Below are 18,456 nucleotides of genomic sequence, written 5' to 3'. Positions count from 1 at the left end.
CTGGTTACAGGCTGGGGCATAGCCCAGACCCGTGAATCTCTGATACACCCCACTGGCCAATCTGGGCCCCCCCTCATGCAGCACTCACCAGCCAGCACGAAGGTGCCGCTGTCCTTGGAGACGTACTCCTGCTTGGGTGGGCGGTAGCGCCTGCTGGGCGGCCGGCGGGCACGGTCGGGCAGTGGGGCCTGGTAGGGCACGCTCAGGATGAAGTTGACCAAACGGAACTGCCTCTCAGCCCAGGCCTTCTGCAGCCGGCGCAGGATGTCCAGGGAGCGGCAACGGCCTCGCTCACTTGACCAGATCTGGGGGCATCAAACACAGGCTGAGTGGGAGCAGCAGGAGCAGGCCGTGCGCGTTCAGGCTGGCAGCAGCTCCGTGAGAGTCAGGCGGCCCCGCTGCACAGGGCAGTGCCGCCACGGGTTGGAGCCTTTCCAGCTAGTCCAGCGGTTTTCAAAGCTTTTGAGCTCAGCCCCCTTTGATTTACACTTTTTGGTTGCGCCCCATACCCCAGACAAAAATAGACACAATACCCGCCCCTCCCCCCTCAGCTTTTCAGGGTGAGGGAAGGCACGTGCGACAGTCTCTGGGGGCAGAGCCAGTGCTGGGCAGGGAGGCTGCCAGGAGCAGATATTGACACTGACCCGCACGCTGGGTCGCCTGCTGCTGTGAGTCGGGGGTGGAGGTGGTGTTCCTCCCTGATCCTCGCTGTGCAGAGTTGGCCCGAGCTGCCAGGGGTCACCGCTCGCCCCTCCTCCCCCCGAACATTCCTCCATGCTCCCTGTGGGACTCTGTACCTCAAAGCAGCTCCCTGGAATCCCCCTATATTCACCCCTGTCATATAGATCAAGTACGCTTGGTACAAAGCAACAGAGGGTCCTGTGGCACCTTTAAGACTAACAGAAGTATTGGGAGCATAAGCTTTTGTGAGTAAGAACCTCACTTCTTCAGATGCAAGTAATGGAAATCTCCAGAGGCAGGTATAAATCAGTATGGAGATAACGAGGTTAGTTCAATCAGGGAGGGTGAGGTGCTCTGCTAGCAGTTGAGGTGTGAACACCAAGGAAGGAGAAACTGCTTCTGTAGTTGGCTAGCCATTCACAGTCTTTGTTTAATCCTGATCTGATGGTGTCAAATTTGCAAATGAACTGGAGCTCAGCAGTTTCTCTTTGGAGTCTGGTCCTGAAGTTTTTTTGCTGTAAGATGGCTACCTTTACATCTGCTATTGTGTGGCCAGGGAGGTTGAAGTGTTCTCCTACAGGTTTTTGTATATTGCCATTCCTGATATCTGACTTGTGTCCATTTATCCTCTTGCGTAGTGACTGTTCAGTTTGGCCAATGTACATAGCAGAGGGGCATTGCTGGCACATGATGGCATATATAACATTGGTGGACGTGTAGGTGAATGAGCCAGTGATGTTGTAGCTGATCTGGTTAGGTCCTGTGATGGTGTTGCTGGTGTAGATATGTGGGCAGAGTTGGCATCGAGGTTTGTTGCATGGGTTGGTTCCTGAGTTAGAGTTGTTATGGTGCGGTGCGTGGTTGCTTGGTACAAAGGATGCCTTGTGAGGTATCATTTTAAAAGTCTTGATCTGTTGAATATTAATGTCCTGTCGGATTGTATGTGCTGTCACTGTATGGAAAGTTATGAAGTTTTGCTATGTGTGTGTGTGATGCAGTAGGGAGCGGGGTGGATTGACCTGGGAATGTCAGTTAGTTTTACTGGACTGTCTGCATGGGGGATGGAAGAGCAGGGGATGACTTTAGAGGAGAGCAGGGGATGACTTTAGGTGAGGGACGGTACCTGAGCCTGTAACCTGAGCCAGGAAGGGGGGTGGGGCGAGTCAACACCTTGGCCCGGGAAACTGGACAAAGGGAGAGGGGGAGTGTGACGTTATTGATATAATCTGGGACCATATAGATCATTGTTGCAGCCAAGGTCCTGTAGTGGCACGCAAATCTTGTATAAAGGGGGTCAAATGGGGTGTCTAAGAAAAGGTTATGGTTTACTGGTTATGATTAGGCTGTCTATATGTGTGTATCAATTTTGTAGTTGAAGTTATGAATATTGGCTCTATACTGTCTGTATTGCAAACTTATGCTATGCTTCTGGGTGACATCCCAGACAAGCTGGTGTTAGCTCTGCCTAGCCTGCTTGATGGCCCATTAAGAACCATCAGCTATACAATGGACTCATTGAGAAAAGGCAAATATGCCTGGAGACTCAGCAAAGTATGCAGGGACTGGCCCATGTGACTCCAGACTCCATTTTGCTGTAATTTTCCACAGTAAGAACAAAGGGGTGTTCCTACACCTGGAAAAGACTATATAAGGCTGAGGCCTCATCTCCATTTTGTCTTCAATCCTGCTTCATACCTCTGGAGGAACTTTGCTACAAGCTGAAGCTTTGAACAAAGGACTGAGGACCCATCCCAGCGGGGGATGTATTCCAGAGACTTGATTTGAACCTGCAGTTTATTCTATCACTGCTGCAAGCCTGAACAAAGAATTTTGCCATTACTGTATGTAATTGATCCCATTTAACCGATTCTAACTCTCATATCTATCTTTTTCCTTTTATGAATAAACCTTTAGATTTTAGATTCTAAAGGATTGGCAACAGCGTGATTTGTGGGTAAGATCTGATTTGTATATTGACCTGGGTCTGGGGCTTGGTCCTTTGGGATCAGGAGAACCTTTTTCTTTTACTGGGGTCTTGGTTTTCATAACCATTTGTCCCCATAACGAGTGGCACTGGTGGTGATACTGGGAAACTGGAGTGTCTAAGGAGATTGCTTGTGAGACTTGCGGTTAGCCAGTGGGGTGAGACCGAAGTCCTCTTAGTCTGGCTGGTTTGGTTTGCCTTAGAGGTGGAAAAAACCCCAGCCTTGGGCTGTAACTGCCCTGTTTGAGCAATTTGTCCTGAGTTGGCACTCTCAGTTGGGTTCCGCCAGAACCGCATTGTCACAGGGAGGGAAGGAGGGGAGGGAGCCTGCGGGAGGGGTTTTTTGGTTTCCGTCTTGGGCTGGCTGGGAAGAGGCAGGGAACCCCAAGTCTGGGGTCTAAGATCCTTGCCCCCCAGAGGGACCTGGCTGAGGGGTCCTGGTTGTACCTACAAGCCCTGCTTGGGACTGTGTTCCTATCATCTAATAAACCTTCTGTTTTACTGGCTGGCTGAGAGTCACGGTGAATCGCAGGAAGTGGTGGGTGCGGGGCCCTGACTCCCCCACACTCTGTGACAGTGTGTTACTGAAATATGTTGTGAGGTTGGGAACACCCACAACCAGCCTTTCAGGTACAAAAATGGAGTAGGTACAGCAATTTGGCTGGAGAGCACTGTAGGAGTGCCACCAGGGCAGGAGGAAACGGCGCCTGCACACGGAGGAAGCTGGCTGCTGGCTACTTGTGGCAGCAGGCACTGCTCCCAACCCCCTCCACACAGATAACAAACCAGTATGCTGCCCTGGCAATGGGGGCTGAGGAATTGCCCCCAAAGGTGGAGGAGGAGAAGCCATGTACCCCCACGGCTGCAAGGATTGTGGCCACCGCCCCCCCAAGAGGAAACGGAGGGTGGGGGTGGTCGGTGACTCCCTTCTAAGGGGAACAGACGCATTTGTCTGCAGGCCTGACATGGCATCCCGGAAGGTGCTGCCTGCCAGGGGCCGTATCTGAGACGGAGAGATTGTCGAGGATTATCCAGCCCTGTGACTACTACCCCATGCTGCTCCTCCACGTCTAAGAATTCTAGTAGATTGGTGAGTCATGATTTTCCTTTACAAAAACCATGTTGACTTTTCCCCAACAAATTATGTTCATCTATATGTGACAATTCTGTTCTTTACTATAGTTTCAACCAGTTTGCCCAGTACTAAAGTCAGACTTACTGGCCTGTAATTGCCGGATCACCTCTGGAGCCCTTTTTAAAAATTGGCATCACGTTAGCTATCCTCCAGTCATTTGGTGCAGAAGCTGATTTAAGCAATAGGTTACCTACCACAGTTAGTAGTTCTGCAATTTCACATTTGAGTCCCTTCAGAACTCTTGGGTGAATCCCATCTGGTCCTGGTGACTTATTACTGTTTAGTTTATCAATTTGTTCCAAAACCTCCTCTAATAACACTTCAATCTGGGACAGTTCCGCAGATTTGTCACCTAAAAAGGACGGCTCAGGTTTGAGAATCTCCCTAACATCCTCAGCCGTGAAGACCGATGCAAAGAATTCATTTAGTTTCTCCGCAATGGCCTTATCGTCCTTGAGTGCTCCTTTACCATCTTGTATCAGAGTGGTGGCCGTGTTAGTCTGGATCTGTAAACAGCAACAGAGAGTCCTGTGGTACCTTATAGACTAACAGACGTATTGGAGCATAAGCTTTCGTGCATCTGACGAAGTGGGTATTCACCCACGAAAGCTTATGCTCCAATACATCTGTTAGTCTATAAGGTGCCACAGGACTCTCTGTTGCTGTTTACCATCTTGATCGTTCAGGGGCCCCACTGGTTGTTTAGTAGCTTCCTGATTCTGATGTACTTAAAAAACATTTTGCTGTTACTTTTTGAGTCTTTGGCTAGTTGTTCTTCACATTCTTTTTTGGCCGTCCTAATTATTTTTACACTTCATTTGCCAGAGTTTATGCTCCTTTCTATTTTCCTCACTAGGATTTAACTTCCACTTTTCAAAGAATCCTTTTTGTCTCTCACTGCTTCTTTTTACTTTGTTGTTTAGCCACGGTGGAACTTTTTGGGTTCTTTTACTGTGTTTTTTAATTTGGGGGATACATTTAAGCTGAGCCTCTATTATGGTGTCTTTAAAAAGTTTCCATGCAGCTTGCAGGGATTTCACTTTTGGCGCTGTACCTTTTAATTTCTCTTTAATTAACCTGCTCATTTTTGTGTAGTTCCCCTTTCTGAAATTAAATGCTACAGTGTTGAGCTGCTGTGGTGTTTTACCTGCCACAGGGATGTTAAATTTCATTATATTATGGTCACTATTACCAAGCAGTCCAGCTATATTCACCTCTTGGACCAGATCCTGTGGTCCACTTAGGACTAAATCAAGAATTCCCTCTCCTCTGGTGGGTTCCAGGACCAGCTGCTCCAAGAAGCAGTCATTTACAGTGTCAAGGAACTTTATCTCTGCATCCCATGCTGAGGTGACATGTACCCAGTCAGTATGGGGATAGTTGACATCCCCCATTATTATTATTGAGTTTTTTATTTTAATAGCCTCTCTAATATCCCCGAGCATTTCACAGTCACTATTGCCATCCTGGTCAGCTGGTTGGTAATATATCCCTACTGCGTTATTCTTATTATTAGAGCATGGAATTACTCTCCATAGAGCTTCTGGGCTGGGGCGCCCCATATGGAGCCCAACCTGCCCATGTCGAACCCAGGCTGTCTCTGATCCTGACCTCCCACCACCGAGAGTCACACTGCACACTGAGCCTGCCCATGGATCCAGTCCCACAGTGATGGGTGCCAGCATCCCCCCCCATAGCCGTTTGGGCCCCGCCAAGCCCCCGTCTGTCCCCAGGGCAGCTTGGGCCTCGCTCACCTTGAGGATGGTGTCGCTGTGCTCCAGTAGCGGGTAGGACAGCAGCTGGCCCAGCGTGAACTGCAGGTTGACAGGGCACTTCACTCCCATTGCTGCAAGAGAACACAAGGGGTTACTGTCAGCACCCCAGTGCCCAGATCCTCTCGCAGAGGCTGCAGGGAGCCCTGGGCTCCAGCAGGTACAGGCAAAGCTGGGGGTCCCAGGCCCCAGACGTCTTCATAGATTTCAAGGCCTGAAGGGACCATTGGCTCCTGACTCTTGTGTCCAGCGGGTACCTAACGGCTGAGCCAGAGCCAGGCTTTTAGAAAGAGCCTTTCCAAATCCCAGCGATGGGGAACCTGCCCCATCCCTGGGGGAGCTGCTCCGTGGCTCACTCCACAAGTGTTGGTTAAAAGATCAATATACATACAGACTTGAATTCAATTCTTGAGGTTCAGATACATAGCAGAGATGAGCTTGTAGTTGCCAAAAGTCCTTTTAGAAATAGTCCATAGGTTATAGTCCAATGTCCATGTTCAGGGTGACTCCAGTCAGTGACTGGGGATCTCAATCCTTATAGCTTAAGGTTTCCCCCTCTTGAAACCCAAAGCAGATCTGAGATGAAGTAGGATCATGTCCCAGGGTTCTTATACATTTCCAGCAGCCTTTTGCCCTGAGAAAACATTAGGCTTAACTTTCCTTCTCCTAAACATCCTGGCAATTAGCGCAGGGTAATTTATCCATTAAACAGTTCAGATACAGGTTACCACAACCTTCAAAGAGACATATAGACAATAATACTATTTCACTCAAGTATCATCCTAAATGTTAATATTCCTTTTTTGATCTTTGAATTAAAGCTATAGCAATAGACAAGACTTGTTTGCTTACATCACAAGACCTGAGCAAACACCTCCCCTTCTGCCTCTAACAATGCCGGCTGCATTTCAAAGCTCTGTTCATTTACAGTTCTTCCTAACCAGTCTCTAAAGTTCGGCCATGGGTCAGGTCAGTCGGTGAGTTAATTAACTCTTTCTGGCCCTGTCACCTTTCAATGAGATATTATATCACACTCAGAACGTCACCCCCTCCCCCCCTCCCCGACATATCAATGCCCCAGCTCTGACACAGCACTTTTCATCAATCCATCTCAAAGCACTTTACCTCACCCCACCCTGGGGGGGGGGGCAGGGCAGGGCTATCCCCACTGTACAGATGGGACCAAGACCCAGAGAAGCTAAGTGACTTGCCCAAGGTCACACAAAAATCCATGGCAGAGTAGGGAACTGACCCCAAGTCTTTGGCTGGTGCCCTGACCACCGGACCATCCTTCTCATCATCATGAGACAATGCATCCCCATTCCTGATTACCTTCTAGGCTCTCTCCGGTAGCCAGCTTTTAATCCACTTGGGCCACACTGATTTGGTATAGTGCCAATTTTTAATCAGCATGTCGTGCAGAACTGAGGCAAAGAGCCAACAGTCTTTTACATCAGCCCAGGTCCCTATGCCCCCCAGACCTGCCATTGGGTCGCCTTTGCCTGCCAAGCTCTGGTGCATGAAGCCATGCTCTGGGCACTGATGCTGCTCCAGCAGGACAGACCCTTTCACTTGCTGGGCCATGCTTGAACCAACTTCCCTCATGTCCAGGTTACTGTACCATAAACCCCAGGAGCTCTCCCCAGACTGACCGTCCCTCGCCCCTCTCAGAGCCAGCACGGCAGATATGGCTCCTTCCGTTTCTCCCAGAGCTCTCCCTCTCCAGCCCTGCTGGGGCTGCCTGGAGCTCCCTCCACTTTGTCAAGGCCTTTCTGGGCCTGAAGGTGCCGGAGCCGAAAGCAGGGCCCCAGGGATACGAGTCTCCACAGAACTGTCCCCCCTCCGCTATGGATTTCCCCTCCCATTGCTCCCTGCAGGGCTCACCCGTGAAGAACTCCCTCCAGCAGCTACTCTTCATGAGTGGGCTGGCCAGCTTCTGAAGCAGGGGCAGAAACTGCTGGAAACTAGTGATCATGTGCACACAGGCCTGCAGGATGGGGTGATTGGCAGGCAGGGACTTTTCCATGTGGGACGCTTCCCTCTGCCACTCAGCCATCTTCTCCGTGGCCAGGGGGGTGTTGAACTGGTAGGACAGAAAGACCAGCGGGTGCTCAGATAGCCCTGGAGGGAGGTGCATCCCTCAGGCAAAACCATCCACACTCAGGAGAGCCCTATGGAATAGCAGGGGCGGCTGCAGGTGGGAATCAGCAGAGCTGTGAATGTGTGGGAGGAGGCCAAGTTTGGGATAACAAGGGAGATTGTAGGTCAGGATTGGGGGCACCAGCAGAGCTGGGGTGGGCGGAGCTCACGGCTGGAATAGCTGTGGGCCAGGAGTGAGGGGCACCAGCAGAGCTGTGGGGGAGCCCAGGGTTGGGGTAGCAGGGGCTGTGGGTCGGCAGGGAGAGGCACCGACAGAGCTGGGGGGCAGGGCTGGGCTAGCATGGGGCTGGAGATTGGGAGTAAGGGGCACTGACTGAGCTGGGGGGGAGCCTAGGGTTAGGGTAGCAGGGGGCTGCGGGTCGGGAGTGAGGGGCACCGGCAGAGCTGGGGGGGAGCCCAGGACTGCGCTAGCAGGGGCTGCGGGTCGGGAGGGAGGGAGCCCAGGGCTGGGCTAGCAGAGGCTGCGGGTCGGGAGGGAGGGGCACAGGCCGGGCTGGGGGGGGTGCAGGACTGCACTAGCAGGGGCTGTGGGTTGGGAGGGAGGGAGCCCAGGGCTGGGCTAGCAGGGCAGCGGGTCGGGAGGGAGGGGCACAGGCTGGGTGGGGGTGGGGGGGACAGGACTGTGCTAGCAGGGGCTTTGGGTCGGGAAGGAGCCCAGGGCTGGGCTAGCAGGGGCTGCGGGTCGGGAGGGAGGGGCACAGGCCAGGCTGGGGGGGGTGCAGGACTGCACTAGCAGGGGCTGCGGGTTGGAGGGAGGGAGCCCAGGGCTGGGCTAGCAGGGGCTGCGGGTTGGAGGGAGGGAGCCCAGGGCTGGGCTAGCAGGGGCTGCAGGTAGGGAGGGAGGGGCACAGGCCGGGCTGGGAGGAGGGGAGGGCTGCACTAGCAGGGGCTGTGGGGTCGGGAGGGAGGGAGCCCAGGGCTGGGCTAGCAGGGGCTGCGGGTTGGAGGGAGGGAGCCCAGGGCTGGGCTAGCAGGGGCTGCGGGTAGGGAGGGAGGGGCACAGGCCGGGCTGGGAGGGGGGGAGGGCTGCACTAGCAGGGGCTGTGGGGTCGGGAGGGAGGGAGCCCAGGGCTGGGCTAGCAGGGGCTGCGGGTTGGAGGGAGGGAGCCCAGGGCTGGGCTAGCAGGGGCTGCGGGTTGGAGGGAGGGGCACAGGCCGGACTGGGGGGGGCAGGGCTGGGCTAGCAGGGGCTGCGGGTCAGGAGTGAGGGGCACAGGCCGGGCTGGGGGGGGCAGGACTGCGCTAGCAGGGGCTGCGGGTCGGGAGGGAGGGAGCCCAGGGCTGGGCTAGAAGGGGCTGCGGGTCGGGAGGGAGGGAGCCCAGGACTGCGCTAGCAGGGGCTGCGGGTCGGGAGTGAGGGGCATAGGCCGGGCTGGGGGGGGGCAGGACTGCGCTAGCAGGGGCTGCGGGTCGGGAGGGAGGGAGCCCAGGGCTGGGCTAGCAGGGGCTGCGGGTCGGGAGAGAGGGAGCCCAGGGCTGCGTTAGCTGTGGGGCAGGCGCCGGTCATTACCTTGCTGAAGGCGAGGCACCTCCATTCAGTGATCTGCTCGGAGATGGTGCGTAGCAGCCTCCAGACGTGCTCATGGGCTTCAATGAGCCCCCGGCTCCTGGCTACGAAGGAGACGTCTGTCCGCTCCCCTGGGAAGAGGAAGGACAGGACGTTCACTCGGGAGGAGTCTTGCCCACACCCCAGCCAGGCAGCAGCACAGGGTGACCCAGCACTCCCTCTGCTGTTCGCATTGCAGGCAGTGGCGTAGCCAGGATCTAAGAGCATGGGGAGCAAACATAAAAAAGGCACCCCCCCTTGGCTCCTCCTTTGGCCACGCCTCCTTGGCTGGCTCCTCCGGCTGTGCCGCCCCCCCCATTGGCTGCTGGCCGCCATACTGCGCCCCCCCTTGTTCCTCCGGCCACGGCTGCTGGCCGCCCTGCTGCGTCCCACCTCGCTCTTCCGGCCGCGGCTGCTGGCTGCCGTGCTATGCCCCCCCTCGCTCCTCTGGCCGCGGCTGCGGGCCGCCCTGCTGCGCCCCCCCTCACTCCTCCGGCCGCGGCTGCTGGCCGCCCTGCTGCGCCCCACCTCGCTCCTCTGGCCGCAGCTGCGGGCCGACCTGCTGCGCGCCCCCCTCGCTCCTCCGGTCGTGCCGCCCCCTCCCCATGGCTCCTCCGGCCGTGCTGCCCCCCCTTGCTTGGAGGAGGTGAGCGCCGGCCGGCAGGCGCGCCGCTTTTTGAAAACATGCTGAGGGGAAGCGGCTGCTTCCCCTGCACCCCACTAGCTACGCTGCTGATTGCAGGCTCTCTCTCCTAGGTTGGAGGAGACCTGAGTGCAGAGTCCCCTGGGACACAGGGAGGTGAGGGGAGTCACGGGGGCATTTCCCTGGGGATGCGAGGGAAGTAACAGGGACAAGTAGGGAGCCCTGGGGTTCTGTCTCCCCAGCAGATGCAGGCTGGGGCCCCGTTGCTCTCATGCCTGTGAGGATCCTCTGGGAGCGGCACAGCTCAGCCACGCGGGTGGCCATGGCCTGGAAGCGGCGGTACAGCTCTCGCAGCTCTTGCTCCATTGCACGCGGGCTCTGGGAGGGGTCCAGGAACTGCCCTGTGGTGGCCATGGTCAGCAACTCCTGCAGCTCCTGTCTGGCTCTCTGCAGCGAGTCTACCAGCTCAGCAATGATGCTGAGGCGCCGTGAGACAATGAAGTCCGAGGCCTCCTGCTGCTGGTACACGAAGGCCTCCCAGGTGTCCAGGAGCTGGGGACAGAGGCAGACCCCAATCAGGAGGCAGCAGACACATGCAGACACTACCCTGTGCTCTGGCGAGGCTCTGAGTTCTACTATGCAGATTAAAAAGATCCTGTGTTTTGGAGGCTGTTTTGGCTCCCAACTGGAAGACTTGCCGGGCAGCAGAATCCAGTGTGGTCTGCTGAGCACTCGCGGTTGGTAAAGGGGGCTGCCCCCCTGCGAACGGGGTCTACGGGGTGAAAGAATCACAGGATTCCAGCCTGGAAAGGGGAAGGCTCAGAACTGACAACTGGAGGGGCTCTGTTCAGAGAGGTTGAGCGGTGTCAAGGGTGAACTGTGACACTGAGTGGGTGATCCCCAGCCCCCCTCCAGCCCCCAGCCTTCCTTCTGCCCCCTACAGGCCACAGCATGGAGACACCCTGGAAGAATTTCCACCACACTTTGGGCTGGGCACACTAAGGCCATGTCTACGCTACAAACTGCTCAACAAAGTCATGTCGGCGTACAGCTGCCGAAGTCGGTATATTGCTTGGGCACGTGCACACTTAGCTGCTTGTGTTGGCACTGGGTGTACTCACCAGGAGTGCTTGTGGCAATGCAAAGTGTGGTGCACCACGGGTAGGTATCTCAGTGTGCCGTGGGCTGCAGTCCGGCACGATGCCTTTCGGGAAACGTTCACAATATGTTGTGGGATGGAAATGACTCACTCAGGGATCTCTGGGAGCTAGAGTTCAAGCTCCTAGCCGTCAATTTTCTCCATCCCATAATGCCATCCATAGCCCAGCATTTTTGCACTGTGCTGTTGTCAATACAGGAGGCATGATTCTCCTGTATTTGCAGACCCATGGGAAGTATCACAATGGGGGACCTGAGGGTTTCTTCAAGGACAGTGGCTAAGAGAGAGTGTGAAAAACAATTCACGGTCGTTGCTTTCACAGGACAACTGCAAACGGTGGTGTGATGCTTCTGGGCCCGAGACAGGAGCACTGACTGAAGGAATTATATTGTAACACAGGTTTGGGATGCTGAGCAGGATACAAAAGGCCACATTCCTTGCTCTCTGTGGGGTTTCCAATATGGGGCTTGTCACATATTGAAGTCATAGCAGCCAAGAAGGGCTTGGTGGTTGGTCACCCACAACTGGAGGATGAATAAACTTTGAGTCTGAACAAATCCAGCCTCTTTGAGTCTTTATTCTTAGGAGTGGCTCCCGGTTGGCCTTGTCTTTTCCGCTCATTAACAGCTGCTACTACCAGGGAGCTTGAGGCCGGGTGGATATATAGGTACTCATGGCCCTTAGCCCATACAAAGTACTTTCTTTCTGCCCTCTTGTGGATGGGGGGGCAGGGATGAGGGTGTCTTTCACAGGGCATTTGTGATCTTAGACACCCCTTCATGGGGGGCAGAGCCACCCTGGCCAGTGCTGTTGAGCAGAGGACGTTGAATAGGGAGTCCGATGGTTCCTCTAGCTCCTCCACCTGGAGCCCCAAGTTAGAGGCAACTCATCAGGCAAAGATGAGGAGGAAGCCAGCGCCACAGGGTTTGACACGTCCAGCCGGCTGATCCCCAGGGTCTGCATGAGCCTGAGGGGTTCCCTCCTCAGGAATAGCTGGCTCTGTGGGAGGGCGGGATACTGAGGCTGATGGCTTGTCCGAGGCCCTTGCCACTGACCTGAGCCTCTGTGAAGGCTGGGTAAAGCCCCATGGGTTCCATGGGTACCAGGCAGCTGGCCACTGGCCCTGGGCCCATGGGGTAGTTGGCGGTACCGCTGACATTGAGGGGACCACCTGTGCCACCGGTGCCAGGTTTTGGCACTCCGGCAATGACTCAGGTCCGGTGCTGGAGCTTGAGGCTGAGTGGTTGCTCTCAGGTGACCACGATCAAGTATCGGTGATCCCGGTCACTGCGGTGCCGATCGCTGTGCCTGGACAGGGAGCTCTCTGCTCAGGACGAATCTCTTCTGTGAGTCCCTGGAGACCGGTGGCATTCAGCGGATCTGCGACGGCCCTCCGGTGATCTACGCCTCACGCTGCTCGACCAGTACCGGGATCTAGAGTGGGACCGGGAGCAGTTCAGTCGCCAGGGAGACCTTCTCCCCAATCTAGGGGATCCGTGTGGTGGCGACACAGACTGGCGAGCCAACAACTGGTGACTCTGCTCCTGAGACTGACTGTCCCGGGCCTATCACTGGTGCCGAGCCATGGGTGAAGCAGTGAGCCAGTCCCTGTGCTGTTGATGCCGGAAAGGGTGGACCGGTGAGGTGCGCCTTGAGCCTTGTGGGCGGTGTCCTGAGTTCAGAGACCAACGAGGGCTTCGCTGAGCCTGCCTCTCTGCTTTCGAGGCCTGGTGGCTCCGTGCAGGCGAGCGCTGGCGGGCCATCCTCTGCAATGGGGAGTGGTGCCGCTGAGCCGGAGACCTATCGAAAGGACCCAAGGCGGGTTTACCCCTAGACCGGGGTGACGTCGTAGCTGGTGTGAGTGGCACTGGTAGTGCCCGGATATCCTGCGCTGCCTGCAGGGCTTCGGGTGTCAACGGGACCTCTGACGAAGGCCCTCGTCACTGTCCGGCATGGCAGGCATGGGTCGGGGTAGGCTGGACTGCTCGACCTGAGCTAGGGCCCAGCTCCCAGTAGGAGGTATAGAGCCGCCTTTCTCGGGCCTTGGCTCCCCTCCTGCCCTCTCCTTTCCCTTGCGAGATGTAGGAGATCTTCCCTCCCGCTTGGCAGATGCCGGGAAGAGGGATCGGCGCTGGTGGGGTGCTCCGCATCGACGCTGCGGTGCTCAGGGCAGAGTCAGACCTCGATTGCTCCGGTGCCGGAGTTAGAGCCGACTCCATTAGGAGTGCATTGAGATGGAAGTCTCTCTCCTTCTTAGTCCGAGGTTTGAAGGACTTGCAAATACAGCACTTGTTGCTTATATGCGACTCGCCCAGACACCTTGAGCAACTATGATGCAGATCGCTGATGTGCATCGGTTTCTTGCAGCGATCACAGGGCTTAAAGCCTAGGAACTGGGGCATACCCCATCCCCCGGCTAGGGCCTGTTCGGGACCAATCAAGCAAAAACACCAACACACTAAAGGAAACTTAACTAGAAAAGTTCAAAACACTGAAGCAAGCAAAGAAAGGCTAGCCGAAGCAGCAGACGTTCCAGCTCCTTCACTGGCGGATAGAAGGAACTGAGGGTGGGGAGAACCGGCGGTGCCCCTTATACCGCAGCATGTGCACACCACTCCAGAGGGTACCAGAGCCAGTCCCCTATGGATACCTGTGACGAAGTGGGACTGTTCTTAATGTTTCCTCTGAATAGTGTGTGGGTGCCTCAGTTTCCCCTATGCATTTCTTAAGTCTCCAGGGTGCATAAATGGCCGACACTGTATCCTGGCAACAAATGGCTGGGGCCCTTCCCCCCTGTAAGGGAATAGCTAAAGGTGAACAAAGAGATCAGGAGACCTCCTGGCCCGGTAAGGAGTCAAAGGCCAGAAAGGAGGGGCTGGAGGGGGTTTTCAGGTTGGGGCTGGCTGGGGACGGGAAGTGAGGGCAGACGGGGTTGTCTGGCTCGCTGGGCCCCAGAATGGACCCAGCTGAGGGGTCCCGTTCTCTTTACCTACAAGCTCTGTTTTAGACCATGTTCCTGTCATCTAATAAACTTCTGTTTTACTGGCTGGCTGAGAGTCACGTCTGACTGCGAAGTGGGGGTGCAGGACCCTCTGGCTTCCCCAGGACCCCGCCTGGGCGGACTCGCTGTGGGAAGCGCACGGAGGGGCAGAGGATGCTGAATGCTCCAAGGTCAGACCCCGGAAGGTGAAGCCGTGTGAGCTTCTTGCCCTGAAGACAGTCTGCCCCAAGGGAGAGGAGGCTCCCTAAAGTCCTGACTGGCTTTGTGGGGAGCAGTTCCAAAGCATCGCCTGGGGACTCCGTGACAATGCCATTGAGGGAAAAACTTCCAGCACCGGTGCATGTGGCGAGCACACACACCTAATATGGAATGGACATGAGCAAGCACTCGAAGAAGTCTACAAATACTGATTGGAGAAGAAATAGGAGATTGGGGGTTTCTGTTGTCCCTGACTCATATTACAGGAACAAGGGGACTGTCAATTATAAGGGAAGGTGGGAAAGAAACTTTTTCACACAAAGTATATTTAGCCTGTGGAACTCACTGCCACATGAAGTCATTGATGTTAAGGATATAGACAAGATAATGGTTTCATCCAGTCTGGCAGTTCTTATGGTCTCCCTTCACAACCATAGCATGCCATTGCTGGGAGCTCACCAGGTTCTCCACGTTCTCCTCATCCAGGCTGAGTGGACGGAAGTGCTGACGGATCACCTCGTTCAGAGCTCGCACATACTCCACACGCTCCTGCAGCTCTGTCATCTGGCCCTGGTATTGCTCCAGCTGCAGGAAGAGTGAGCGCCATTCTCTGTCAGACTGGGGCTGGACCCAGCAGATCGCCCAGCCCCTCGTGCTGAGTGCCCCAAATCTCCGCCCACTGAGCTCTGAGAGGCAGGGCTGCGCTGAGTGTGTCTGGCACAGAGACACCTGCCGTGAGTCTGCAGAGAGACTGAGGCACTGTGGGTGCAATGCCCCACTCGCCCCAATGGATTATTTATAGAGCTGAGTGAAAACTCTGGAAAAACAAATGTAACAAACAGAATTTTGTCTATTTCTCTGGATAAAATGAAAAACCAAAACTCCTTTGTTTGGGCTGAACAAAATGCAGTGGTGGAACGGGTTGCTTCCACATTGCTGGCACTTTTATTTTCAGGTTTTTTCATCTGAAACTAGTCACCAACTTCAGCCGCAATGTACATGTTTCAGTGCCATGACAAGCTTTCTTTGGTGAACTGACTATTTGCCCAGTTCTAGTTATTAGCTCTGGGAGACGCCTGCTGACAGCAGCCAGCATGGGACCCAATACAGAGTGCCTGGCTTGGGTGGTGGGGCTGAATCCTTGCTCCTTGGGGATGGCACCGATCCAGCTGAAGGCATGGGGCGGTGGTATGGGGAAGGGGAGGCCTCAGCCTGCTCAAAGAGGAGTGGAGTGGGACCGGTGGAAATGCGTGTCGGGCCGCAGCTGGCTGAGCCCAGCAGAGCACGGAGTCCGTGGGGGTCTGTTCCAGCCATACCTTCTGGGAGCACTTGGCGATGGTGAAGATGTCAGTGCTGACACTCCGGTAGAGCTGCACGACCCCGCCAAGCTCGGAAATGAGGATCTCGCTGCGCTGGGACGTTTCACTCAACAGCAGGGAGACGATCTCTTTGATGACGGAGTCCAGCAGGGGCACTGGGGGGCATGGAGCAAGTGGGTATCAGGCCATCAGGAAAGGGCAGCCAACGCTGCTGCCATCACCAATTTCCCATCCACAGGCACCCCCCAACCCTACGTGTGTAACCACAGAGACCCCCCCGACTTGGGCCCGTCACCAATCCTCCGTGTGTGACCACAGAGACCCCCCTTACTAACGCCCCATTACCCCCCCCCGTCACCAGCCGCACACTCTCAGAGTCCACAGCTCCCCCCTACTAACGGCCCATTACCCCCCCACACATCACCAGACGCACAGTCCCAGAGTCCACAGCTCCTCCCTACTAACGGCCCATTACCCCCCCCTCTATGTCACCAGCCGCACACTCCCAGAGTCCGCAACTCCCCCCCTACTAATGGCCCATTACCCCCCCCACATCACCAGCCGCACACTCTCAGAGTCCACCGCTCCCCCCCTTACTAACGGCCCATTACCCCCCCCCGTCACCAGCCGCACACTCCCAGAGTCCACAGCTCCCCCCTACTAACGGCCCATTACCCCCCCCGTCACCAGCTGCACACTCCCAGAGTCCACAGCTCCCCCCTACTAACAGCCCATTACCCCCCCCCCACGTCACAAGCCGCACACTCCCAGAGTCCACAGCTCCCTGCTACTAACGGCCCATTACCCCCCCACCCCCGTCACCAGCCGCACACTCCCAGAGTCCACAGCTCCCCCCCTTACTAACGGCCCATTACCACCCCCCCCCCCCCGTCACCAGCCGCACACTCCCAGAGTCCACAGCTCCCCCCCTACTAACGGCCCATTACCCCACCACACGTCACCAGCCGCACACTCCCAGAGTCCACCGCTCCCCCCCTTACTAACGGCCCATTACCCCCCCACACGTCACCAGCCGCACACTCCCAGAGTCCACAGCTCCCCCCCACTAACGGCCCATTACCCCCCCACACACACATCACCAGACGCACAGTCCCAGAGTCCACAGCTCCCCCCTACTAACGGCCCATTTAATTCTTTGCTTCAGTCTTCACGGCTGAGGATGTTAGGGAGATTCCCAAACCTGAGCCAGCTTTTGTAGGTGACAAATCTGAGGAACTGTCACAGATTGAAGTGTCACTAGAGGAGGTTTTGGAATTAATTGATAAACTTAACATTAACAAGTCACCGGGACCAGATGGCATTCACCCAAGAGTTCTGAAAGAACTCAAATGTGAAGTTGCAGAACTATTAACTAAGGTTTGTAACCTGTCCTTTAAATCAGCTTCTGTACCCAAAGACTGGAAGTTAGCTAATGTAACGCCAATATTTAAAAAGTGCTCTAGAGGTGATCCCGGCAATTACAGACCGGTAAGTCTAACGTTGGTACCGGGCAAATTAGTCGAAACAATAGTTAAGAATAAAATTGTCAGACACATAGAAAAACATAAACTGTTGAGCAATAGTCAACATGGTTTCTGTAAAGGGAAATCGTGTCTTACTAATCTATTAGAGTTCTTTGAAGGGGTCAACAAACATGTGGACAAGGGGGATCCAGTGGACATAGTGTACTTAGATTTCCAGAAAGCCTTTGACAAGGTCCCTCACCAAAGGCTCTTACGTAAATTAAGTTGTCAAGGGATAAAAGGGAAGGTCCTTTCATGGATTGAGAACTGGTTAAAAGACCGGGAACAAAGGGTAGGAATTAATGGTAAATTCTCAGAATGGAGAGGGGTAACTAGTGGTGTTCCCCAAGGGTCAGTCCTCGGACCAATCCTATTCAACTTATTCATAATTGATCTGGAGAAAGGGGTAAACAGTGAGGTGGCAAAGTTTGCAGATGATACTAAACTGCTCAAGATAGTTAAGACCAAAGCAGACTGTGATGAACTTCAAAAAGATCTCACAAAACTAAGTGATTGGGCAACAAAATGGCAAATGAAATTTAATGTGGATAAATTTAAAGTAATGCACGTTGGAAAAAATAACCCCAACTATACTTACAATATGATGGGGGCTAATTTAGCTACAACAAGTCAGGAAAAAGATCTTGGAGTCATCGTGGATAGTTCTCTGAAGATGTCCGCGCAGTGTGCAGAGGCGGTCAAAAAAGCAAACAGGATGTTAGGGATCATTAAAAAGGGGATAGAGAATAAGACTGAGAATATATTATTGCCCTTATATAAATCGATGGTACGCCCACATCTCGAATACTGCGTACAGATGTGGTCTCCTCATCTCAAAAAAGATATACTGGCACTAGAAAAGGTTCAGAAAAGGGCAACTAAAATGATTAGGGGTTTGGAACGGGTCCCATATGAGGAGAGATTAAAGAGGGTAGGACTCTTCAGCTTGGAAAGAGGAGACTAAGGGGGGATATGATAGAGGTATATAAAATCATGAGTGATGTGGAGAAAGTGGATAAGGAAAAGTTATTTATTTATTCCCATAATACAAGAACTAGGGGTCACCAAATGAAATTAATAGGCAGCAGGTTTAAAACAAATACAAGGAAGTTCTTCACGCAGCGCACAGTCAACTTGTGGAACTCCTTACCTAAGGAGGTTGTGAAGGCTAGGACTATAACAGCGTTTAAAAGAGAACTGGATAAATTCATGGTGGTTAAGTCCATTAATAGCTATTAGCCAGGATGGGTAAGGAATGGTGTCCCTAGACTCTGTTTGTCAGAGGATGGAGATGGATGGCAGGAGAGAGATCACTTGATCATTGCCTGTTAGGTC

General features: G+C 54.5%; 1 protein-coding gene across 1 annotated transcript in view; it reads right to left on the bottom strand.

Annotated features, from left to right (window-relative positions):
- The window catches only part of DNHD1 (dynein heavy chain domain 1), a 112,182-nt gene that overhangs the window by 70,703 nt on the left and 23,023 nt on the right, over positions 1 to 18,456 (bottom strand). The window contains exons 12-18 of the mRNA XM_065398806.1: positions 15,596 to 15,753; positions 14,739 to 14,864; positions 10,197 to 10,473; positions 9,243 to 9,370; positions 7,457 to 7,655; positions 5,555 to 5,646; positions 89 to 305 (exon numbers count right to left, since the gene is read on the bottom strand). Of these exons, the coding sequence (XP_065254878.1) occupies positions 89 to 305; positions 5,555 to 5,646; positions 7,457 to 7,655; positions 9,243 to 9,370; positions 10,197 to 10,473; positions 14,739 to 14,864; positions 15,596 to 15,753 (1,197 nt within the window). The remainder of the gene's footprint in view (positions 1 to 88; positions 306 to 5,554; positions 5,647 to 7,456; positions 7,656 to 9,242; positions 9,371 to 10,196; positions 10,474 to 14,738; positions 14,865 to 15,595; positions 15,754 to 18,456) is intronic.

This window comes from Emys orbicularis, chromosome 1, assembly GCF_028017835.1.
Source record: "Emys orbicularis isolate rEmyOrb1 chromosome 1, rEmyOrb1.hap1, whole genome shotgun sequence".
NCBI lineage: Eukaryota > Metazoa > Chordata > Testudines > Emydidae > Emys > Emys orbicularis.
Note: the sequence above shows the minus strand (reverse complement) of the source record. Positions and strands in the feature narration are given on the sequence as shown.